This window comes from Eschrichtius robustus, chromosome 10 (genome assembly GCF_028021215.1).
Source record: "Eschrichtius robustus isolate mEscRob2 chromosome 10, mEscRob2.pri, whole genome shotgun sequence".
Classification (NCBI taxonomy): domain Eukaryota; kingdom Metazoa; phylum Chordata; class Mammalia; order Artiodactyla; family Eschrichtiidae; genus Eschrichtius; species Eschrichtius robustus.
This window is the reverse complement of record NC_090833.1, coordinates 86,464,182-86,490,358: the sequence shown is the minus strand read 5'-3', so window position 1 is coordinate 86,490,358 and position 26,177 is coordinate 86,464,182. Positions and strand designations below refer to the sequence as shown.

Genomic DNA, 26,177 nt, shown 5'->3' with positions numbered 1-26,177 from the left:
TCTTTTTCTTGTTTTTTTTTTTTTTAGTGGCTGTAATTCTCATCTCTTACCTTTACTAAACGGTTGCTTCTTAGGATCTTTAAAGAAAAAGTTTCGTCAAGAAAAAGTAGGTCTGTGTTTCCCGGCTGCCCGTTTCTATTTACAGCTTGGCAGCCTTCAGATCAGCCAGGCCCGAGAGGTTTCCTTGAGGACTCGCCCAGTTATTTCAACCACGTGGCCTGGGGCACTTTCCCTTAAAGGTCCTGGCACGGCCAGTACAGATTTCTAATCAGCTCTGATACCGCAGAGCCACTGAGCAGCCCTTAGAGATAAGGCTTTCTTCTGCAGGGAGAAAAGGATTTGAAAAACTACCTGCCGCAATGGGGGACAGAAGCCCCTTCGCAACGGACATGCTCACCCTGACCCGCTACGTTATGGAAAAGGGGCGTCAGGCCAAAGGCACCGGGGAGCTCACACAGCTGCTCAACTCCATGCTGACGGCCATCAAAGCCATCTCCTCGGCCGTGCGCAAGGCCGGCCTAGCCCATCTGTGAGTCTACCCCTCCCACACACACCCCCTCCCCCAGCCACCCCGGCGACACGCAGCGACGGGGGCCCAGGTGGGGGTGGGCAGAGCTCTAGGTGCTTGGGCTGAAACTGGCTCAGAAGTATTAGCCCGTGTGCCCTGGAGGGAAGTTGCCTTTAAAGTTTCTGCCCGGTGTGCTTTGATAAAGGGGCCTTTGACTTGTTTCAAGAAAGAAACAAGATACTTGGAGACATGCTATGGAGAAAAAGTATATAATTTTCCCAGTTACCATGTATTATAATGATAACAAGCTCAGGGGCTTGTTCCATTGAAACATATCCTGAGTTATCGTGACTTGTGCTTGCATTCTCACTGGCACAAAGCAACCGCCAGGAGGCTTGAGAGGACCCTTGACGCCCTTTGCAGATATGAGCGTTTTATTACCATGACCTTTGCCCATAGTCATTAGGAGGTAGAAATCATTTACTGAATCCCAGGGCCCGTCGTCCATCTCCTTTCTCACCATCGAAAAGAGTCTTTTGCTTTTAAAACAATATTTTATTTCTTCTCTGTGACTCAATCTTCTCTCCACTTGGTGTGCCGGAAGCTGGGATGTGCTGGGCCTGGGAGGAGGGCATGCAGAGTGTTCTCCCACTTTGCTCTCTTGGTGCTTTACCCAAGTTCATGCTACAGCTGCTGATTCTCACAGCCAAGGGTCCAGTTTAAGTCTGTGGTGAAAAGAAGCAGTCTTTCTTTGGGCTTCCATTTTCCTGGTAGCAATTGCCATGGAGGTCCTCGCAGAAGATGAAGGGACCCATTGTTGTTATTATTATTATTATTCCAAAATGAAGAAATAACAAAGTCCAATAATTTGAAATATTTATTCTAACAACTTAGTACTTTTAACACAAAAAAAATGTGATAATTACAGACTTTGTTTATATAATGCTTTGTGACTCAGTAATGAGCTCCAAGTTAAAGGTGATTGTGACTGGTTTTCCCCCTGTCTGTGTACTGCTATAACTGTATGAGTACCTCATTTGGCAACAATGGCCAGCTCTACCTTTAAAGACCTTCATGAACGTGAGACACAGCTACTTGCCTCTGTTCTGCTCCTATCTGGTGGTGAGCTGGGCTACGCATAGAGCAGTTTCCTGGGTTGCCCGCTGACCTCTCAGTGTTACCCATGTTCATGGGCTCCCCAGTGCAGGGGGGCTGGGCTGGGCAGGGGCTGCTGTGGTGGGGTCGTGCTAATCGCTGCAGAACTCTGACTTTGTGGCCATGGAGTGTCCAGAGGACGTGGACTCAGCGGTTGGATAATTCAGGTGCTCCTCTGACTTGGTTTTCTCTGCCATGTGATCATGGTCAATGATCTACTCTCGCTAGGGCCTGTAAAATTGTAAAACGGTTTGGATACTAATAGCACCTAACTCGTAGGGCTAGTTGTAAGGCTTAGTAGGTCCATGTGATGATGACTTCGACAGTGCCAGCCCCATAATAAATGCTCCTTATTACTGTGGTTCCAAGCCCGAACCTGGGGAAATTTGCCGGCTAACAGGGCGATGTCGCTGACTCACCACTAGGTGGCAGGCGCAGCCCGTGGAAACAAGACGTCAGGATTTCGCATTTTCTCGGAGGCTGAGGCAGGTGTCCTCCGTAAAGCAGAGACCACGTATTTTGCCAATTCAGGTGGCATCCTTCCCTGGGTGCCTCTGTAATAGATACCCAAAGTGTCAGTGGGAGAAGTCCATTGGCTGGAAATTCCTTCTTTCTAATAAGATGCTGAGATAATTTTAAGAGGACCCTGGACTTGCTTCTCAAAGAGCTGAAAGGTTGCATCCTATCCCAGAGCAATTCTGCTCATGAAAATGGGACTTTAACATATTCCTGCCACTTTCCCATTTAGGGGGCCTCAAGCCCCTCATTCCTTTGCTTCCTCTTTTTGGGAAGACATTTCTAGGCACCTGCCCGATAAATGCAAAACGGATCAGAAAGTCTCATATTTTTCTTCTTTTTTCTCTGCTCCTTTCTGTAGGAAGAAGGGAATGCTAGAATACCACCCCTGGAATCTTCTCCACGGCTTTCTAGTGTCAAAACAGCAGAACAATCCATTAAAAAATTATCAGTAAAGCTTAAATGTTAGTTAAGATCGTAAAAAATACTCTTACCGGTTAAAAAGCGCTTTTCTGCCCGTGATCTAACTTGGAGCAGCTGTCAGGCAATTAGATCTCATTGTGATGATCTTCCATTCTTTCTGAAAGGAGGGGTGTGGATGGTGGGAGGCGCTAGGCAGAGCAGAATGCCCCGCACCTGCAGGGAGGGTGCAGAGGGTGGGTTGAGGGGCGGGATAAGGGCGGGGTTGTTGTGGAGGTGGAGGAAGTGTTTGCAAAGCACAGGACAGAGAGCCTGTTTCTCAGCTCCACCACCCACAGGCCTCGGGCACCCCAGCTCTTCATTCTCTGGTAGAAGCCGCATCAAGATTCCAGTTAAACAAGAGGACTGGGTTTGTGGACCCTTTAAATTCTGATGCAAAATAACCCAGTTTTGTGGTTGCTGTTGTGTGTTTGTTTGCTTTTATTTTGAACCAGAAGGTACAGTCTTTGAGGTGAGGCCACCAGTATTGTTTTCCAAGGCAGATCTCATCACATCAGACATCAAGTGATGGGGGGATCTGTGGGGGAGGGGAGAGGCTGTCAATCAGGGAAAAGGGTGGGAAATGAGTTGTCCCCCGCCCCGGCTTAGGGTGAATCAGTGGATCTCAACCCTGGCTACCTGTTAGAGCCGCCTGAGGAGTCCTTCAACAAATAAATGGCGTTAACAAAAAGGAGAGGGAGGGAATTACTTTCCTGCCATCCATTCTTCATAGTTCAGTGAACGTATATTGAGCATCTGAGTGCTGTGGAAACAAGTACAGTGAGTCACAGCTCTTGCCTTCAGTGAGCAGATAATCCAGCAGGAAGGACATTCCCACAAACAGATTGTGAGCTGCTCTGGAAAGGCTGACAAGGCTGTATCTGGTGTGTGTGGCACCAGGGAAGCTTCTGGAAGAGGTTAGGAGGGCAAGTAGAAGAAAGCTGTCTGTGGGCAGAAAGCACTCCCATGGGGGGGATACCATGAGTGAAGGGGGAGAGGAGAGAAGCAGCTTGCTGCGTGCTGGTGGCCTCAGGACCTTGGTGGCTGTTGGCATGAGAAAGGATTGAGGGGGGTGATAGCCATGTGGGTCACAGAGAGAAGAGCATGGGGGGTGGGGGACAGGGAAGCCAGGGGTCTGTGTAAGGCAGGTGTGTGCCCGTTGGGTTCCAGAGGCTGAGACTGAGGGTGAGAGGGCCAAGAGGCAAGGCCAGTGTGGGACCAGGCCTTCCTTGGTGCGGCCTGAAACCCACTGTGGGGGGCCTGGGGACTCTGGAGAGACAGGGGTGATCTGACTGATTTTAGAAGGATCCCACCCACGAGGGTGGGAGCTGGAGACTTTTTTTTTTTTTTTTTTGGCCGAGCCACGCAGCTTTTGGGATCTTAGTTCCCCAACCAGGGATCAAACCCAGACCTGGCGAAGTGAAAGCACTGAGTCCTAACCACGGGACCCCCAGGGAATTCCCTGGAGACCTTTGCATAGCAATCCTCTAAAACACAAAGCCTCCAGATAGAATTCTTACAGTAGTGTTCATTCTTACATTGCTTGGAATGGTGGTAAAGAATCAAATCAAACTAGTTAAGTCTGTCCCCCACTTTCCTTGTAGTAATGCCAAGCTACAGCAGAGCAAATTTTAATTCAGCCCAGCAAGCCACTATTTGAGGATAATCAACAAATACTAGAAATTCCAGGGCTGGAAAGCCACGGTCCTTTACTTTTTAGAGTTATTAATTTTGGCGATGTGTCTGACTTTATGAATTCTCTCTCCCAGGGCCGGGGGCAGGGTTGCTCATTAGTAAGATTGAATTCTGGTTAGTGTTACTGGGATGATGAGGGACTTAGGACAGTATCCCTGAGGTGTAAAGGAAGCAAGCGTAAGAACCAGCGCTGTGAGAGAGGATGCACTTGGTCGTATTTATAATTTGGAGACTCTGGAGCCATGAAGGGAAAAGAGGGATACAGGGGTGGTATCTTGGCGTCTGGGCATCTTTGCTGGAGTCCAAGCTCCCTTCCTGATTTCCTCCAGCCTTTTGTCTTCTTAGGTACGGAATCGCGGGAAGCGTGAACGTGACAGGGGATGAGGTGAAGAAACTGGACGTGTTATCCAATTCTCTGGTGATCAACATGCTCCAGTCCTCCTACAGCACCTGCGTCCTGGTCTCGGAAGAGAATAAAGACGCGCTTATCACCGCCCAGGAGAAGAGGGTGAGTGTGGCAGCCGGGCTGAAGTTCCTCTACTCACCAGTAGAGGGCGCAACTGAGTTGGGAAGACTGGTTGCCTTGCTTTTTTTTTATTTCTGGTATTTTCCTCTATTGCTTAATTTTTTATTTTCTGGAAACAAACAAGGGATTGCATACTTCTTTAGTTGGAAGGCTTATGCTGTCTAGTCAAACAGACTCAGTAATAGGGCAGTGATTCATTCAGGAAATAAATCAGAGTGCTTTACCGAAACTTCTCAGTGGATGGGATTCATCATGGGTTTTCACTTACTGTACTGGTAACAAGTCCCAACATTTTGGAGCGCTTGAAAATCCAGTCCAGTAAAAAGTAGAGTTCCTGTGGTACTATACCGTCTCTTAATCTTCTCATCCCCACTGTACTCTCAGCCCCTTCCCCAAGGGGGTTTGGTTTCAGCAGAGATTTCTTCATGCCTGACAAACTGTTAGACTAAAACATAAAAGAATTCGTAAAGATCGTTGCTCTGGCCTTAATGCAATGGTAAACTTGGTTAGTGCAGGGCATGACTGGGGAGGGTCTATATTCACTATGTTTTCACAGTTTATTAAAAAAAAAAAAAAAAAAAAGCTGGTAGCCAAAAAATTCAACCCATATTCAGCTGCAGTACAGTAATGCCAAATAAACGCTAAGACCGTTGGCCCTTGTTTTGTACAGTGGGTCTTGGGGACAAGGTGCCATTTCCTTGTGATTAGCTGAAAGGATGGAAAAATTAAAGTAAAACCAAATTTATTGAACACTTGCTGTAAGGTGGGGACTGTGCCAAAGCACGTTATACTTGTTGTCTCACATAATTAGGCTAAGTCACACCTATTATTTTCAACTTTCAATTTCCACCGATATGACCCTTGATTATCTCTCTGATCAAATCTCACGTTTTCTTTCCCCGTTGGCCTGAGCTACACAGGTCTTCACGCTAGTTCTTGAATACTCCTTGCTTGTTCCCACATCAGCTCGTGAACCTTCTCCAGCATATGCTTGATGTTCAACAAATACCTGTTGAATGCATGCATGTATGAAATGAATGGGCTGAACTGGCTTATCTACAGGGAGAATGGGGAATTTCCAAGTTTATGAATTCCACTGCCCCCCCCCCGCCTCACCTCCTGTTGAACAAGGAAAAAAGAAAGGAGAAAAGGAAGAAAGAAAGAAGGAAGGAAAGAAATGAAAGAAAGAGGGAGAGAGAGAAAGAAAGAAAGAAAGAAAGAAAGAAAGAAAGAAAGAAAGAAAGAAAGAAAGAAAGAAAGAAAAAGGAAGGAAAGAAAGGGAAAGAAAGAAAGGAAGAAAGCTCACGTTAAGCTAGGGCATTACTCATTGGAAAGTCAGGGGAAAGTAGTTTAGTGGTGGGAAAAATGACTCCCATTTTACTTGATGCTTGATTACCAGTGTTTAATTAGCCAGGACACCCCAGTCCCCATCACTAAGGCTCTCACAGAACCTTGCACATAGGAGGCCTGTAAAAAGTATCTGGTGTTTTCTTTCCACCGAACTGCTGGTGACAGCAGCGTGAGTGGGCATGAGGGACATGGTATCTCAAGACCCCACCTACTCTGTCTCTGGTCTTCACATCAGCAAGGTAGGGTGGATGCAGCAAAACCCAGAGGTGTATTTTTATTCTCCTGATGTAGTCATACATACCAGCTATTTTAATAAGACAGACCCAGAGGCCCTGGGACATTGTTCTGAGATTTTCTTTCAGTAAAAATGTGCTAAAGTGAAAAAAGCCTGTCTGAGGAGAGGCTCAGAAGTACCAGTAAATCAATAGCCGACCTTACTGTGGACGTGGGTAGAGCTTGTCCAAGTTCGTCTTCAGCTTCTCCAAGTTCGTCTTCAGCTTCTCCACCTCTTCCCTGCAAGGTGCCCATTTCAGACCTGGTTTCCTCTCACACCCGCAGCAGCTCTGAGTCCCCACTGGTCCCAGGTAGGAGGGGAGGGCAGAGCCAGGGCAGGTGGGAGGAGAGCTATTTGGAGGTGGGTGGGACCTCCATCACTCCCTGTGGGTGTCAACTAATCTGTTTATGGGCAGGCGAGCTCTGAGCTGCACAGTTAATGTATGCCAATACACTCTGCACTCCTTAAGTAATTGCATTTTTTGACGAGGATATCCCTTTGCTCTGAATCACTTTTGGTGTAGTGGTGTCTGCCACACACAGCCACTTACACAGAGTGTGTTGCTCGGAAGGTGACCTGATCAGGTGTTCTGCCCTCTGTGCATGTAGGGGAAATACGTGGTCTGCTTTGACCCACTGGATGGATCTTCGAACATCGACTGCCTGGCCTCCATTGGAACCATATTTGCCATCTACAGAAAGGTGAGTAAACAGTATGTTCTTTAACACTTCCTTCCTCTGGTGGTTCCAAACGTTCCTGGGCTGGGAGCCACGAGTCTGGAGTTCTCACCTCGGTCCTCCCACTAACCAGACACACCGTGGCAGGCAAGCCATGCACCTCGCTCTGCCTCGGGCTCCTCATTGAATACCCGAATTGGTCATTTCCTTCAGTCCTGTTCTCGCCGTTCCTAGGAAGGGAGGGTGAGCTGATAGATGAGGCCTTGTTTTGAAAATCTGGAGGCAACACAAATGCCAGACGTGGAATTAGGTTCCAGGTGGCATCTGAAGGCCCCTCTGTTCCTTCCTTGTGTATCTTAAATCTTACTGCGTTTGCTTTCTGTTGCTGCTGTAACAATTCACCACACATTTAGAGGCTTAAAACAACCTCCATTAATTATCTCCCAGTTCTTGGGTCAGAAGTCTGGCAGGCATGGCTGGGTTCTCTGTCTTGTAAGGCCAAAATCTTGGTTTCAGCCGGCCTGGCATCCTATTGAGAAGAATTCGCTTCCAGGCTCACTTAGGCTGTTGGCAAAATTCACTGAAACGGTCAACATCCATCCCCTCACACAGTTACAATTTGTGTGTGTGTGTGTGTGTGTGTGTGTGATGAGGACTTTTAAGATCTACTCTTACAGCCACTTTCAAATAAACAATACAGTATTTTTTTTTAAACATCTTTATTGGAGTATAATTGCTTTAAAATGGTGTGTTAGTTTCTGCTTTATAACAAAGTGAATCAGCTATACATATACATATATCCCCATATCTCCTCCCTCTTGCATCTCCCTCCCACCCTCCCTATCCCACCCCTCTAGGTGGACAAAAAGCACCCAGCTGATCTCCCTGTGCTATGCGGCTGCTTCCAACTAGCTATCTATTTTACATTTGGTAGTGTATAAAAGTCCATGCCACTCTCTCACTTCGTCCCAGATTACCCTTCCCCCTCCCTGTGTCCTCAAGTCCATTCTCTATGTCTGCGTCTTTATTCCTGTCCTACCCCTAGTTTCTTCAAAACCATTTTCTCTTTTTATAGATTCCATATATATGTGATAGCATACAGTATTGTTTTTCTCTTTCTGACTTACTCCAGCCTGTATGACAGACTCTAGGTCCATCCACCTCACTACAAATAACTCAGTTTCATTTCTTTTTATGGCTGAGTAATATTCCATTGTATATATGTGCCACATCTTCTTTATCCATTCATCTGTCGATGGACACTTAGGTTGCTTCCATGTCCTGGCTATTGTAAATAGAGCTGCAATGAACATTGTGGTTCATGACTCTTTTTGAATTATGGTTTTCTCAAGGTATATGCCCAGTAGTGGGATTTCAGGGTCATATGGTAGGTCTATTTTTAGTTTTTTAAGGAACCTCCATACTGTTCTCCATAGTGGCTGTATCAATTTACATTGCCACCAACAGTGCAAGAGGTTCCCTTTTCTCCACACCCTCTCCAGCATTTATTGTTTGTGGATTTTTTGATCATGGCCATTCTGACTGGTGTGAGGTGATACCTCATTGTAGTTTTGATTTGCATTTCTCTAATGATTAGTGATGTTGAGCATTCTTCCATGTGTTTGTTGGCTGTCTGTATATCTTCTTTGGAGAAATGTCTATTTAAGTCTTCTGCCCATTTTTGGATTGGGTTGTTTGTTTTTTTGATATTGAGCTGCATGAGCTGCTTTTACATTTTGGAGATTAATCCTTTGTCAGTTGCTTCATTTGCAAATATTCTCTCCCATTCTTGTTTATGTTTTCCTTTGCTGTGCAAAAGCTTTGAAGTTTCATTAGGTCCCATTTGTTTATTATTGTTTTTATTGCCATTGCTCTAGGAGGTGTGTCAAAAGGTTCTTGCTGTGATTTATGTCATACAGTATTCTGCCTATATTTTCTTCTAAGAGTTTGATAGTGTCTGGCCTTACATTTAGGTCTTTAATCCATTTTGAGGTTATTTTTGTGCATGGTGTTAGGAAGTGTTCTAATTTCATTATTTTATATGTAGCTGTCCAGTTTTCCCAGCACCACTTATTGAAGGGGCTGTCTTTTTTCCATTGTATATTCTTGCTGCCTTTATCAAAGGTAAGATAGCCATATGTGCATGGGTTTATTTCTGGGCTTTCTATCCTGTTCCATTGATCTATATTTCTGTTTTTTTTCCAGTACCATACTGTCTTGATTACTGTAGCTTTGCAGTATAGTCTGAAGTCAGGGAGCCTGATTCCTCCAGCTCAGTTTTTCTTTCTCAAGATTGCTGTGGCTATTTGGGGTCTTTTGTGTCTCCATACAAACTGTAAAATTTTTTGTTCTAGTTCTGTGAAAAATGCCATTGGTAGTTTGATAGGATTTGCATTGAATCTGTAGATTGCTTTGGGTAGTATAGTCATTTTCACAATGTTAATTCTTCCAATGCAAGAACATGGTACATCTCTCCATCTGTTTGTATCATCTTTAATTTCTTTCATCAGTGTCTTATAGTTTTCTTCATACAGGTCTTTTGTCTCCTTAGGTAGGCTTATTCCTAGGTATTTTATTCTTTTTGTTGCAATGGTAAATGGGAGTGTTTCCTTAATTTCTCTTTCAGGTTTTTCATCATTGGTGTATAGGAATGCAAGAGATTTCTGTGCATTAATTTTTTATCCTTCTACTTTACCAAATTCATTGATTAGCTCTAGTAGTTTTCTGGTAACGTCTTTAGGATTCTCTATGTATAGTACCATGTCATCTGCAAACAGTGACAGCTTTACTTCTTCTTTTCCGACTTGGATTCCTTTGCTTTCTTTTTCTTCTCTGATTGCTGTGGCTAAAACTTCCAAAACTGTGTGGAATAATAGTGGTGAGAGTGGGCAACCTTGTCTTGTTCCTGATCTTAGTGGAAATGGTTTCAGTTTTTCACTGTTAAGAATGATGTTGGCTGTGGGTTTGTCATATACGGCCTTTATTATGTTGAGGTAACTTTCCTCTCTGCCTACTTTCTGGAGGATTTTTATCATAAATGGGTGTTGAATTTTGTTGAAAGCTTTTTCTGCATCTATTGAGATGATCATATGGTTTTTATCCTTCAATTTGTAAATATGGTGTATCACATTGTTTGATTTGCATATATTAAAGAATCCTTGCATTCCTGGGATAAACCCCACTTGATCATGGTGTATGATCCTTTTAATGTGCTGTTGGATTCTGTTTGCTAGTATTTTGTTGAGGATTTTTGCATCTATGTTCATCAGTGATATTGGCCTGTAGTTTTCTTTCTTTGTGACATCTTTGTCTTGTTTTGGTATCAGGGTGATGGTGGCCTTATCGAATGAGGTTGGGAGTGTTCCTCTCTCTGCTATATTTTGGAAGAGTTTGAGAAGGTTAGGTGTTAGCTCTTCTCTAAATGTTTGATAGAATTTTGCCTGTGAAGCCATGTGGTCCTGGGCTTTTGTTTGTTGGAAGATTTTTAATCACAGTCTCAATTTCACTGCTTGTGATTGGTCTGTTTATATTTCCTATTTCTTCTCGGTTCAGTCTTGGAAGGTTGTGTTCTTCTAAGACTGTGTCCATTTCTTCCAGGTTGTCCATTTTATTGGCATAGAGTTGCTTGTAGTAATCTCTCATGATCCTTTGTATTTCTGCAGTGTCAGTTGTTACTTCTCCTTTTTCATTTCTAATTCTATTGATTTGAGTCTTCTCCCTTTTTTTCTTGATGAGTCTGGCTAGTGGTTTATCAATTTTGTTTATCTTCTCAAAGAACCAGCTTTTAGTTTTATTGCTCTTAGCTATTGTTTCCTTCATTTCTTTTTCATTTATTTCTGATCCGATCTTTATGATTTCTTTCCTTCTGCTAACTTTGGGGTTTTTTTGTTCTTCTTTGTCTAATTGCTTTAGGTATAAGGTTAGGTTGTTTATTTGAGATGTTTCATGTTTCTTGTTTCTTGAGGTAGGATTGTAAGGCTATAAACTTCCCTCTTAGAACTGCTTTTGCTGCATCCCATAGGTTTTGGGTTGTCTTGTTTTCATTGTCATTTGTTTCTCGGTATTTTTTGACTTCCTCAGTGATCTCTTGGTTATTAAGTAGTGTATTGTTTAGCCTCCATGTATTTGTATTTTTGTACAGATTTTTTCCTGTAATTGATATCTAGTCTCATAGCATTGTGGTCAGAAAAGATACTTGATATGATTTCAATTTTCTTAAATTTACCAAGGCTTGATTTGTGACCCAAGATATGATCTATCCTGGATTATGTTCCATGAGCAGTTGAGAAGAAAGTGTGACAATATGGTATTATTAACTCTAGTCCCGATGCCGTACATTACATCCCCAGGACTTACTCATCTTGTGACTGGAAGTCTGTACCTTTGACCACCTTCACTCATTTCACCTACCCCACCCCTTGCTTCTGGAAACTACCAATCCGTTCTCTGTATCTATGAGTTGTTTTTTTTTTTTAGAATCCACATGTAAGTGAGATCATACAGTATTTGTCCTTCTCTGACTTATTTCACTTAACATAATACCCTCAAAGTCCAACCATATTGTCATGAATGGCAGGATTTCCTTGTTTTTCATTGCTGAATTTTATGTATATATATCTTTGAAAGAGTGATTTCATGTCCTTCAGGTATATACCCAGAAGTGTAATTGCTGGATCTTATATAGCTGTATATTTAATTTTTTGAAGACCCTCCATACTGTTTTCCATAGTGGCTTCACCAATTTACACTCCTACACGCAGTGCCCGAGGGTTCCCTTCTCTCCACATCCTCACCAACACTTGTTATTGCTGATCTTTTTGATATTAGTCATTCTGACAGGTGTGAGGTGATATCTTATTGTGGTTTTGATTTGCATTTCCCTGATGATTAGTGATGTCGAGGACCTTTTCATGTACCCGTTGGCCCTTTGTATGCCTTCTTTGGAAAAATGTCTATTCAGTCAGATCATTTGTTTTTTTGCCATTGAGTTGTGTGAGTTCTTTGTATATTTTGGATATTAATCCCTTATTCTATGTATGATCTCCAAATATTTTTTGCTTTTTCATTTTGTTGATGGTCTTAATAGCTTCTTAAAGCCAACTGATTTAAAAACAAAGAGGAATAATGAGGGAGGCTGTGCATGTGTGTGGACAGGGAGTATGTGGGAAATCTCTGTATCTTTCTCACAAATTTTCTGTGACCCTAAAACTGTTCTCAAAAAAATGAAGTCTTGGGGAGGGGGAAGGGTAAGCTGTGACAAAGTGAGAGAGTGGCATGGACATATATACACTACCAAACATAAAATAGATAGCTAGTGTGAAGCAGCTGCATAGCACAGGGAGATCAGCTCGGTGCTTTGTGACCACCTAGAGGGGTGGGATAGGGAGGGTGGGAGGGAGGGAGACGCAAGAGGGAAGAGATATGGGAACATATGTATATGTATAACTGATTTACTTTGTTATAATGCAGAAACTAACACACCATTGTAAAGCAATTATACTCCAATAAAGATGTTAAAAAAAAAATGAAGTCTTTGAAACAAAAAAAGAGGAATATTACTATACATAATATGGGATATTCACACTTGAATTTTGGTGATTTTGAACACAGAGATTTTGTCTTAAAATTCAAATAAACCAGAGGCTTTGAAGGCTAGTCCAAATAACCATAGATTTTCTCTGATAATGTTTCTAAAGAAGGGGGGCAAGTTTGAGAAACGAATGAGACATGAAGAGAAAGCTTTGTGATGCTTAAGCAATGTCTAATGAGAGAGCAGCTTGCTTCAGAGACCTCACAGGGCTGTCACAGCCTCTTAGAACCTTGTCAAAGCCAGGGATGATGCCCGTTTCTGACCAGGATTTGTGTTATTCTCTATAAGCATCAAGATAGAAGTTTCAGGACTGTCAGAGAACTGTCAAAAGTATTTTCTTCCCCTTATCTCTGAGGAGCATTGCTAAACACCTTTTAAGACGTCCCATACTGCTTTCAGCTCCCTGTTGTATGATTTTCCTTTTTCTTGAAGTTGACATTTTCCATTTCCAACAGTCACAGATTAGACAAAGTGCAAACTCTCTCCCTTCAAGACATCCAGAACTTTTGGATACAATATATCATCCTTTAAATTCGTGGCTGAGCTCATTGAAATGAACAAACAATAAACACAAGGTAAGGGGTGGGGGACCAGAATCACAGAAAACTGAAAACCAGAGGCTTAAGAGGAGGACTGAGGGAGTCGTCCTGATGGGAGGAGCTGGTCTTGTTGATCTGAGTAAATCAAGGGTGTGGGTTTTAACACCCCTACAGGGTCAGGAGACCCCGTATCCCATTATTATGGGTAAGTCAACCTCACCAAAATTCTACTCTTTTACTGACATAAGGATACATAGACCAGTGGAACACAAAAGAGAGCCTAGAGATAAACCCACACATGTATGATCGCCTGATTTATGAAAAGGCAATACTGAAGTTTAATTTGTACGGGATGATTCCTTCAATAAGTGATGCTGGTCCAGGTGAATATCAGTATGAGAAAAAATGAACTTGACTCCTACTTCACACCATACACAAAGATTAATTAAAGACCAGAGACTTCACTGTAAAAAGTAAAGCTATAAAGCTCCTCGAAAAAAAACCACAGGAGAATATCTTCATGCCTTTGGGGAAGGTAAAGATTTTTTAAACAGGACATAAAAAGTACTAACCCTTGATGAAAGAAATTAAAGATGATACAAATAGATGGAGAGATATACCATGTTCCTGGATTGGAAGAATCAACATTGTGAAAATGACTCTACTACCCAAAGCAATCTACAGATTCAATGCAATCCCTATCAAACTACCACTGGCATTTTTCACAGAACTAGAACAAAAAATTTCACAATTTGTATGGAAACACAAAAGACCCCGAATAGCCAAAGCAATCTTGAGAACGAAAAATGGAGCTGGGGGAATCAGGCTCCCTGACTTCAGACTATATTACAAAGCTTCAGTAATCAAGACAGTTTGGTACTGGCACAAAAACAGAAATATAGATCAATGGAACAGGATAGAAAGCCCAGAGATAAACCCACACACATATGGTCACCTTATCTTTGATAAAGGAGGCAAGCATATACAGTGGAGAAAAGACAGCCTCTTCAATAAGTGGTGCTGGGAAAATTGGACAGGTACATGTAAAAGTATGAAATTAGAACACTCCCTGACACCATGCACAAAAATAAACTCAAAATGGATTAAAGACCTAAGTGTAAGGGCAGACACTATCAAACTCTTAGAGGAAAACATAGGCAGAACACTCTATGACATACATCACAGCAAGATTCTTTTTGACCCAGCTCCCAGAGAAATGGAAATAAGAACACAAATAAACAAATGGGACCTAATGAAACTTAAAAGCTTTTGCACAGCAAAGGAAACCATAAACAAGACCAAAAGACAACCCTCAGAATGGGAGAAAATATTTGCAAATGAAGCAACTGACAAAGGATTAATCTCCAAGATTTACAAGCAGCTCATGCAGCTCAATAACAAAAAAACGAACAACCCAATCCAAAAATGGGCAGAAGACCTAAATAGACATTTCTCCAAAGAAGATATACAGACAGCCAACAGACACATGAAAGAATGCTCAACATCATTAATCATTAGAGAAATGCAAATCAAAACTACAATGAGATATCATCTCACACCGGTCAGAATGGCCATCATCAAAAAATCTAGAAACAATAAATGCTGGAGAGGGTGTGGAGGAAAGGGAACACTCTTGCACTGTTGGTGGGAATGTAAATTGATACAGCCACTATGGAGAACAGTATGGAGGTTCCTTAAAAAACTACAAATAGAACTACCATACGACCCAGCAATCCCAATACTGGGCATATACCCTGAGAAAACCATAGGTCAAAAAGAGTCATGTACCAAAATGTTCATTGCAGCTCTATTTACAATAGCCAGGACATGGAAGCAACCTAAATGTCCATCGACAGATGAATGGATAAAGAAGATGTGGCACATATATACAATGGAATATTACTCAGCCATAAAAAGAAATGAAATGGAGGTATTTGTAATGAGGTGGATGGAGTTAGAGTCTGTCATACAGAGTGAAGTAAGTCAGAAAGAGAAAAACAAATACAGTATGCTAACACATATATACGGAATCTAAGGGAAAAAAAAAAAAAAGCCATGAAGAACCTAGTGGCAAGACGGGAATAAAGACACAGACCTACTAGAGAATGGACTTGAGGATATGGGGAGGGGGTGGGGTGAGATGTGACAGGGTAAGAGAGTGTCATGGACATATATACACTACCAAATGTAAAATAGATAACTAGTGGGAAGCAGCCGCATAGCACAGGGAGATCAGCTCGGTGCTTTGTGACCACCTAGAGGGGTGGGATGGGGAGGGTGGGAGGGAGGGAGATGCAAGAGGGAAGAGAAATGGGAACATATTGTATATGTATAACTGATTCACTTTGTTATAAAGCAGAAGCTAACACACCATTGTAAGGCAATTATACTTCAATAAAGATGTTAAAAAAAAAAAAAAAAAGTACTAACCTTGAAGGAAAAGGCTAGTAAACTGTGCTTCATTGAAACTAAGAACTTTTGTTCATCAAAAGACAACATTAAGGATGGACCTAGAGATTGTCATACTGAGTGAAGTAAGGCAGACAAAGATAAATATCATATGATATCACTTATATGTGGAATCTAAAAAAATGGTGCAAATGAACTTATTTACAAAACGGAAATAGGATCACAGATGTAGAAAACACACTTATGGTTACCAAGGGGAAAGGGGAGGGAGGGGTAAATTGGGAGATTGGGATTGACATATACACACTACTATATATAAAATAGATAACTAATAAGAACCTGCTATATAGCACAGGGAACTCTACTAAATACTCAATAATGACCGATAAGGGAATAGAATCTAAAAAACAGTGGATATATGTATATGTATAAGTGATTCACTTTGCTGTACAGCAGAAAGTAACACAACATTGTAAATCAACTATACTCTAATAAAAATTAATTTAAAAAAAAGACAACATTAAGAGAGTGAAAAGGCAACTACAGACAGATGGAAAAATTTTCAATGCATACAGCCAACAAAGAACTCATTTACAGAATAAATAAAGAACTCCTACAAATCAATAAAAAATACTGTCAATCTGATCAAAGGAATGGGCAAAAGACTTGAACAGGAACTTCAAAAAAGAGATTTTTTTCCCCAGCTGGTTAGTAAGCACATGAGAGATGCTCAACATCATTAGTCATCAGGGAAATGGACATGGAAACAGCCCTGAGACATCATTTACCACCCGCCCCCAACCAGAGTGGTTAAAATTAAAAAGACTAACCATACCAACTGTAGATGAAGAAACTGGAATTCTAATATATTGGTGGTGGGAGTAGAAAATGATACAAACACTTCAGAAAATTTTGATAGCACCTGCTAGTATTAAACATATACTGATACACTATGGCCCAGCAAGTCCACTCCTGGAGTGCACCCAGGATAAATGGGTGCCTGTGTCTGCCAAAAGATGTGTACAAATTATTCATAAAAGACCCAAACTGAAAAAAATTAAAAAGTGTATCAACATAAAAATAGATAAATAAACTGTGATATAGTCACACGACAAAAAGCTACATACAAATGCAAAAGAACAAACTATTGCTATGTGCAACACAGATAAAATCACAAAGACATATGTTGTGAAACATAATCCAGATACAAAAGAACACATGCTTTGTAATTTCATTTATATGAAGTTCCAAAACAGTCAAAGCTAATTATTCTTTTGATGTCCAGATAAAGGCCAGAATAGAGGTTACCTTGGGGGAGGTGATAGTGACTGAAAGAGGGTATAAGAGAATCTGCTAGGTGGCTGGAAATATTCTATAAATTGATCCTAGTAGTTACATCGGTATGTACTATATATATGTAAAAATTTGTCAAACTGTATAGTTAAGATTTGTGTGCTTTGCTATATGTAATTTATACCTCAATTAAAAGAAAAATAATCAACTTTCCCATACCTTCTACCACCAAACACATTGAGCCTTTGCAGTTGTCACTAACTTTACTGTTAAGTGGCCATAGGAGGCACCACTGCCTTTATATGTGACAGGGAAGTAGGGAGTAGGGAAAAATATAAAGATTTTAGTGGAGTAGGGAAAAATATAAAGATTTGAAAAAGATAACACTAAATCATTTGTAAACTCCTCTGAGATTTTTGAGAAAAGTGTCATGGCAATGGAGAATACTAACATGAAGTGTATTTTGGGAGTTCCAAGACCATATTGGAGGGAAAACGAGAGTTGAAACTTTCTTTTTTCAGGCACTGAAATAAGTTACAGATGGGTTGTAAGTTTGGTGGAGAGGTGGGGAATAAAACCAGAAAAAAAGTGTAGAATATTTGTCTAATCTTGTCTTGATGTAGGAGAAATTCTGTCTAAACATAAAGACAAGAGAAGAAAATAATTAGGCTGTAATGAATAGTTTTTTGTTTTTGTTTTTTTTTTTTAAATCAGTGAAGCCACATTGCTGCTAAGTGGTAAAGGCAGGATTTGAACTTGCATCTGTCTCTTTTTTTTTTTTAAACTTTGGGCTTATTTATTTATTTATGGCTGTGTTGGTTCTTCGTTTCTGAGGGCTTTCTCTAGTTGCGGCAAGCGGGGGCCACTCTTCATCGCAGTGCGTGGGCCTCTCATTATCGCGGCCTCTCTTGTTGCGGAGCACAGGCTCCCGATGCGCAGGCTCAGTAATTGTGGCTCACGGGCCTAGTTGCTCCGCGGCATGTGGGATCTTCCCAGACCAGGGCTCGAACCCGGTCCCCTGCATTTGCAGGCAGACTCTCAACCACTGCGCCACCGGGGAAGCCCATGAACAGTTTTAATTACCAAAAAAAACTGCCAAAAAAAAAAAAAAGACACTATAAATAAAATTAAAAGGCAGATGACAATTGAGGAAAATGTTTGTAACATATATAAGGTATTTATATCTTTCATATATAAAAAGCTATTAAAATTAACAGTAAGAAGATGAGTACCCTGATAGAAAAATAAGCAACGACATCAAACAGGCAACTTACAAAATAAGAAATAAAAATGGTCAATAAATATATAAAAATTTACTTTATTAATTATACAAAATGGAAATTAAAGCAGATGTCTTTTTTTGCACCTATCAAATTGGCCAAGTTGAAAAGACAATACCATCTTACGTTTATCAGATTCTGCATGGCAACTTTTCAATATGTATCAAAAGTCTCTTACCCAATACTTTTATTATTTGGAATTTCTCTGGGGAAAATAATCAGAGAAACACATGTTTATGCACTAGATTTTTCATCTCAGAGTCGTTCTGATATTTTAAAACATTTGGAGACATCAAAAGGATAATATAATACTATAAGTAACTCTACACACATAAATTTGATAACTTAGGTGAGGTAGACCAATTCTTTAAAAAGCACACTACTATTACTCACTCAGTATGAAACAGATAATTTGAACAGCCCTATAATTACTAAGAAAATAGAGTTCAAAAGAGATATCTCTAGGCCCAGATGGTTTCACTGGAGAATTATACCAAATGATTAAAGATTATTCAATCTCTTCTAGAAAAGAGAAGGGAAAGGAATACTTCCCAGTTTATTTTCTAAAGCCAGCATTACACAGATACCAAAACCAGATGAAGACAGTTCAGAAAGGAAAACTACAGACCAATATCTCTCATGAATAGATGCAAAATCTTCAACAAAATATTAACAAATAAAATTCAACAATGCATAAAAAGAATTATATACCATGAGTAAGTGGGTTTACTCCAGTGATGGAAAGCTGGTTCAATATTCAAAAATCAGTCAGTGTAATCCACCACATCAACAAGCTTAAAGAAGAAAAATCATAGAATCATGTCCATCAATGAAGAACAACCATTTGACAAAATTCAACACTCAGTTATAAAACAAAACAAAACAAACAAACAAAAACTCTCAGGAAGCAAGAGATAGAGGGGAAACTTCCCTCAACTTGATAAAGAACATCTATAAAAAGACAACAACTAACATTATATTTAACAGTGAAAGACAAAATGTTTTTTCTCTAAAATCAAGGACAAGGCAAAGATGTCCAATCTCACCACTGTTATTCAACATAATGCTGAAAGAACTAGCCGGGGCAGTGAGACCAGAAAAAGAAGTGAAACCATACAGATTGGAATGAAAAACTGTTGATAAGATGGTCCATGTAGAAAACTCCTAAGGAATCTACAAACACCAAAACCAAGGCCAGCTTCCTAGAACTAATAAGTGAGTTCAGCAGGGTCACAGGATACAAAATCAACATACAAAAATAAATTGGATTTCTATATATCAGCAATAAACATATGGTAACTAAACTTAAAAATATGATACAATTTACAGTTACTCAAAAAAAAAAAAGGAATAGTAATTCTATCAGTAATTACTGATGAAAGTAATCAAATAATATGTCTTGTATGGAGAAACATACCATGTTCATGGGTTGGAAGACTCAACATTGTAAAGGAGGTTAATTCTCCCCAAACTGATATATGTATAGGTTTGACTCAATTTCTCTCAAAATCCTGGCAAGATATTTTGTAGATATAGATAAGGTTATTCTAAAAGTTAAGATTATATAATATTAACAGAGGGATAGACACATGTTCAATGGAACAGAACAGAGAACCCAAAAATGGTTTCACACAATTTATGGCTAACAGATTTTTGACAAAGTTGTGAAAACAATTCAATGGAAGAAGGAGTCTTTTCAACAATTAATGCTGGAGCAACTGTATATCCACAGAGGGGAAAAAAAAAAGAACTCAACTTAAACTTTATACTTTATACCAAAATCATCTCAAAATAGATTACAGGCTTAAAGGTAAAACTTTATTTTTTATTATTTTTTTTGGCTGCGCTGCATGGCTTGCGGGATCTCAGTTCCCCAACCAGAGATTGAACCCGGGCCACAGCAGTGAAAGGCCGGAATCCTAACCACTGCACCACCAGGGACGTCCCTCCTTGCCTCTTTGAGCACAAGGAAGTAGGGAGGGATGAGCCCTTCAAGAGTTACCTGGAAAAGTAGGTTGTGAAATCCAATCTCAGTTGTGGCTCTGCCCTTCCATCAAGGACATTCGCTCTTCCTTCGTCAGCATGCCTGCCTTGCCCTGTCTCTCTGAATTCCCACTCCCATTGGCACTGTTAGTGCTGCTAGCCAAAGAGAGAGGCTTCCTCAAGAAAACATCCAGAACTGTAGACTTGGGGACAGACAGGGGCAGGGTCTTCAAGGGGCAGCGCATGGACGGTGACGAGCTCTGGGCCCAGCTGCCTGGGTTGACTCCAGCTCCTCTTGATGTTGGGTGAGTTATCCAGTCGCTCAGGCTCTGAGTTCTTCATCTGAACGATGGAGGTCATAAAGGTATCTACCTTGGAGTGCTGTTGTGTATGTAGAATGAGGTACTGCACAAAATCAGAGCTCAATGACCTTGGTCGTTATAATCATCAAGGAGCATGGCTTATGATTTTTAAGAGAAAGTGTAGTTTTAGCACTTTGGGGTGCTGTTCTTGGCAGGATGGAGACAAATAGGTTCAGAAAACAGGGAGAAGTCCAAGAATGGCCTTTGCAATGGTTCAGCTAGAACCATTCATTAACATGGCAACGTGTGTCCTCCAGATGCATTTGCTGTGACTTGAAATTCTAAAACTGTGTTTCCTTCAGTGGTTCAAGTAGATCTGAAATGCAGGCCTCTGGCAAAGGGTTCTCTCCAGAGACAGTAATGTTTCCCTTTTCTCTTTTGCAGACCTCAGAGGATGAGCCTTCTGAAAAGGATGCCCTGCAGCCGGGCCGCAACATTGTAGCCGCGGGCTATGCACTCTATGGAAGTGCAACACTGGTGGCTCTTTCCACTGGGCAAGGAGTGGACCTCTTCATGCTTGACCCAGTAGGTACCCAATAAGGCCGTATGGGCCTTTGTGCTTTAATTCCTGTCTGAGATAATTTCCTAGTCATTCCTAATACTTGCTTTTGGGGCCAGAGAGTCTAGTTTGGAGAGCCAACAGAATCATCTAAAAACATTAAGAACCTCTGTTCAAGTGAGGGCATTTGAGGGGTTCTACAGAGTCAGTTGTAGCAACTCAGGCCCTGTTCTTAAGGAATTTATGACCAAAAAATGCATTCAACTTCTTTGGTTTATGGAAATACAGTGACTTAAGAATCCCAATGATGCCAATTTCCAGACAGAAGCATGGTTTCTTTAGAGTAGCACCATCCAATAGAACTTTCTGTGATGATTGGCGATGTTCTGTAATCTATACTGCCTGTTACGGTGGCCACTAGCTTCCTGTGACCATTGAACATTTGCAGTGTGGTTAGTGTGACTAAGAAACTGGGTTTCTAAATTTTATTTCTTTTTAATTAACTTAAATAGCCACATGTGACTAGTGGCTACCCTACTGGACACCAGTTTGGAGGACTTCCCCTAATACACATGTTCTTCCCAATGGGAGGAGTGACTGGTAGAAAGCTATTTTATCAGATTCTGTGTTGTTCTCCACACTTTCCACAATGAGAATATGCTCAGTAGCAGAAGGGGAAGAAGCACAACCTCTGGGTAGATGAAAAATATGATAGCACAACGCCTTTTGGAGGACGAAATAATTGGATAAAGACACAGAGTTCAAAAATAAAGGGTGAGCCTTCATGGCAAATGTACATTAAAAATGTTCAGGAGAAATTTTGGAAAATATGTGTAACTTATAGAATTTCTCTTTTAAATGCTGGATGCTTTGCTTATGACTTGTGAACTACTTTGCTAAATATAATCAGGTCTTGTGAAAACTCAAATAATTTTGACCAAAGTCCATTTCAAAATTTCCAGTATTCCGTGAAGCAAAAGCTGTTGTTCAGTATTTCAACTTAATTTGAAATTACAAATGTTTATTGAGCATCTAGTGTGTCCCCAAATACCATTCTAGGCAGTGGAGGGAGATAATGCACTGATCAAACAAACATTTTAGACAAACATTTCAGGATTTTACATGCTGGTGCATGTGAAACCACACAACTCAGATTGGGACTTGAACTCACTGTCTTTTAATTGAGATCACACACCTGGTCTCAGGTCTCAGGTTCTTTATGTCTCATCACAGAAAGAATTCAGTGAGAGACAAAGTGATAGGTGAGAAGTGGATTTACTTAGAGAGATACATATTCCATACACAGAATCCGTCTCAAAAGGCGAGAATGGCCACAGGACATGGGGTTGTCTTGGAAAGTGAGAGTGGCCAAAGCAGAAACATACTCCACAGACAGAGTGTGGGCCATCTCAGAAGGCAAGAGGCCCGGAAATATGAGGTGGTTAGCTTTTTACGGGCTGAGTAATTTCATAAGCTAACGAGTGGGAGGGTTATTCCAACTATTTTGGGGAAGGGGAGGAAATTTCCAGGAATTGGGCCACTGCCCACTTTTTGGCCTTTTATGGTCGTCCTTGGAACTGTTATGGTGCTGGTGGGTGTGTCATTTAGCATATGCTGGTGTATTACATTGAGCGTATAACGAGGCTCAAGGTCCACTGGAAGTCAAGTCTTCTGCCATCTTGAGCCTAACTGGTTCTAACCAGTTTTTGTTGTGTCCTCAATGGCTCTGTCATTCTTTTAAAGGTTGTGCCCTGCCCCCTTCTTTCCTGTTTCACATGTGAGTGGATGGAAGGGGGTTACAAATTTCAAAACAGTTAAACTAAACTTTATAGTATGGAAATCTGGTATCTTTTATTTTTTTAAATTTTTATTTATTTATTTATTATTTTAAAAATTTATTTATTTATTTATTTATGGCTGCATTGGGTCTTCGTTGCTGCACGTGGGCTTTCTCTAGTTGCGGCGAGCGGGGGCTGCTCTTTGTTGCGGTGCGTGGGCTTCTCATTGCTGTGGCTTCTCTTGTTGCGGAGCATGGGCTCTAGGCGCACAGGCTTCAGTAGTTGTGTCACGTGGGCTCAGTAGTTGTGGCTTGCAGGCTCTAGAGTACAGACTTAGTAGTTGTGGTGCATGGGCTTAGTTGCTCGGCGGCATGTGGGGTCTTCCTGGACCAGGGCTTGAACCCGTGTTCCCTGCATTGGCAGGCAGATTCTTAACCACTGCGCCACCAGGGAAGTCCATCTGGTACCTTTTAAAGTCTAAATTTTTCACATATAAACCCATCAGAGCAAAACTCATTGCTGTGTCGGTTTACTGATGCTCTAATTTCTCCTTATTTTCATAGAAGCAGGAATCTGTAGTTCACAAATAATGTTACTGAGCCCAAGCTCGTTCTGCTTGCTGCACGACAGCCAATAAATTGGGAGACAAGGTGTTGAGGCAAGGAATAGCGACTTTATTTGGAAAGCCGGCAGACCGAGAAGATGGCAGGTTAGGGTCCCCAAAAAACTATCTGACTGGGGTCTGGATGCCAGTTTCATTTATAGAACAGAGACTGGGAGGAGGTGAGGAAGTGAAGTAAAGAGGCCATTAGTTTTGCCTGTCTTGGCCAACATCGGGAGGGGATGTGTTAATTTCTTCTTTTCTGCAGCCATTCACAGGTGGTCAAGGTCAGATTATCTCCCTGTGAGCTGAGCAAAGGCACTTTAGTTTAACATTCAGTCACAGGGTAAGGGTTCCCTGTGGCAGTCCATTATGTATGATTATAATAACAAAAGCAACGAAAAGCAGAGGTTAAAGTCAAAGAAACAGATTGAACATGGAGTCTGATTTAACTCTTCCCTGTTACAATAATACTCTCAGAATAGTAGCTGACAGTTAGACAGTGCTTATTAAGTGGTGGATAGGTATCTGTTCTAAGCAACTTGCATATATTAATGCATTTAAGCCTCACAACAGCCCTGTGAGGGTAGGTCCTACTATTATTCTCATTTTCAGATGAGGAAAGTGAGGCACAGAGAGGGTAAGTAACTTGCCCAAGGTCATGCTAGTAGCAGTGGAGCCAAGCGTCACACTCAGGCTGTGATAATTGTGACTTATAAGAAAAAAATATATTGATCATTCAGATTGAAACAGGATGGAAGGGGACAGAGCACGACCTTTGAAAGAATGACATAGCCCGAGGACATGACATAAACTGACTAGAACCAAATGGGTCCAAGATGGCGGACAAGTCGACTTCCACTAGACCTTGAGCCTCAGTATATGCTCACTGTAACACATCAGCAAGCTAAATGACACACCCACAGGTGCCATGAGAGTTCCAAGACTGACCATAACGATCAAAAAGTGGGTGGTGGCCCAGTTCCTGAAAATCCCTGCCCCTTCCTGAAATAGCTGGACTACTCCTCCCACTCATTAGCCTATGAAATTACCCACCTCTATAAAAACTGACAACCCCATACCCTGGTGCCTTTCTCACCTTCTGAGATGGCCCACACTCTGTCTGTGGAGTGTTTCTCTATAAATAAATCCACTTTGGGCTTCTCTGGTGGCGCAGTGGTTGAGAATCTGCCTGCCAATGCAGGGGACATGGGTTCGAGCCCTGGTCTGGGAGGATCCCACATGCCGCGGAGCAACTGGGCCCGTGAGCCACAATTGCTGAGCCTGCGCGTCTGGAGCCTGTGCTCCGCAACAAGAGAGGCCGATAGTGAGAGGCCCGTGCACCGCGATGAAGAGTGGCCCCCACTTGCCGCAACTAGAGAAAGCCCTCACACAGAAACGAAGACCCAACACAGCCAAAAATAAATAAACAAATAAATAAATAAATAAAATTATAAAAAATAAAATAAATCCACTTCTTACCTATCACTTTGTCCCTCACTGAATTCTTTCTGCAATGAGACATCAAGAACATGAGCTTCATTAAGTGCTGAAACCAGATGTGGGATCTCAGTTGGAAGACTGGGTTTTGGCTGGGTTTGAGTCCTAGCAGTGTGGGTACAAGTCCCAATCTGGGTTTAGGCTGTGTTCGAGTTCTGGCACAGGGGTTCAAGTCCCAGTCTGAGGTGCACGGTTTCAAGACGACCAAAATATATTCCTCATATATTTGTTCTTCATCCATGGTTCCTGGCTCACAGCTCCCAAAACCCTTGGAATTTCCTAAGTGTTGAGAGTGCTAAAGGTGTCTTTTGTTATGGTAATGAGGTGACTTTTGGAAGGCTCCTAAAGATGGGGTCTGGTTTCCAATGGACCCAACCTCGTGATTAGAGGGTTGGGACTTTCAATCTCACCCCCTGGCCTCTGAGGAGGGGAAAGGGACTGGAGGTTGAATCAATTGCAAATGATTTAATCAATCATGCCTATAATACCTGTATAATGAAGCCTCCATAAAAACCCAAAGGACTGGGTTCAGAGAGCTTCTGGGTTGAGACTGAGCCTGGAGAGGGCAGGGGAGCTCTTCACCATTTCCCTGTGCATCTCTTCCATCTGGCTGTTCCTAAGTTATAGACTTTTATAAGAAACCAGTTATCTAGTAAGTAAAATGCTTCTTTAAGTTCTGGGAACCACTGTAGCAAATTAACTGACCTGAGAAAGAGGTCCTTGATGCCAAAATCTTGGCTTTCCTGCATACTGATGCTGAACAGAAATATGGAGACAGAGTTATGGAGAAGAAAGAAAGCTTTATTTCTTTGCCAGGCAAAGAGGGAACACAGTAAGCTAGCGCCTCAAGAACTGTGCCCCCCTCCCTGGGGAATAGGGAGAGGTCTTATAGTCAGGGCTCATGGTCAGAAGTATGTGATAAGGATCAAGGCAGTAACAGTCTTGCATTCTTTCTTCTGCAAAGTTTCAAAAGGGTGGGGTTGCTGACAAGATAAGGGTTGTGCAGGGTCTCAGGTGGTCAGGTCTCCTAATCTTGATGAGCTTCTCTGGTGCCTTTTATCTTAACCTTAGGTGGTTTCATGGCTGCTCCTTTCTTAATTAGCAACTATTCGAATCTGCCCTTTGGAACTCAGGGAAAGTCATGCAGGCTGGAGTCTTGCCTGCAAGAAATGGGGGACAGAAA

General features: G+C 41.6%; 1 protein-coding gene across 3 annotated transcripts in view; it reads left to right on the top strand.

Moving 5' to 3' along the window:
* The first annotated feature begins 249 nt into the window (after positions 1-249).
* The window catches only part of FBP2 (fructose-bisphosphatase 2), a 43,338-nt gene continuing 17,410 nt past the window's right edge, over positions 250-26,177 (top strand). For all 3 annotated transcript variants that reach the window (XM_068553132.1, XM_068553130.1, XM_068553133.1), the window contains exons 1-4: positions 250-529; positions 4,679-4,841; positions 7,092-7,184; positions 21,001-21,141. In XM_068553132.1, the coding sequence (XP_068409233.1) occupies positions 360-529; positions 4,679-4,841; positions 7,092-7,184; positions 21,001-21,141 (567 nt within the window). In that variant the 5' untranslated portion in view covers positions 250-359. The remainder of the gene's footprint in view (positions 530-4,678; positions 4,842-7,091; positions 7,185-21,000; positions 21,142-26,177) is intronic.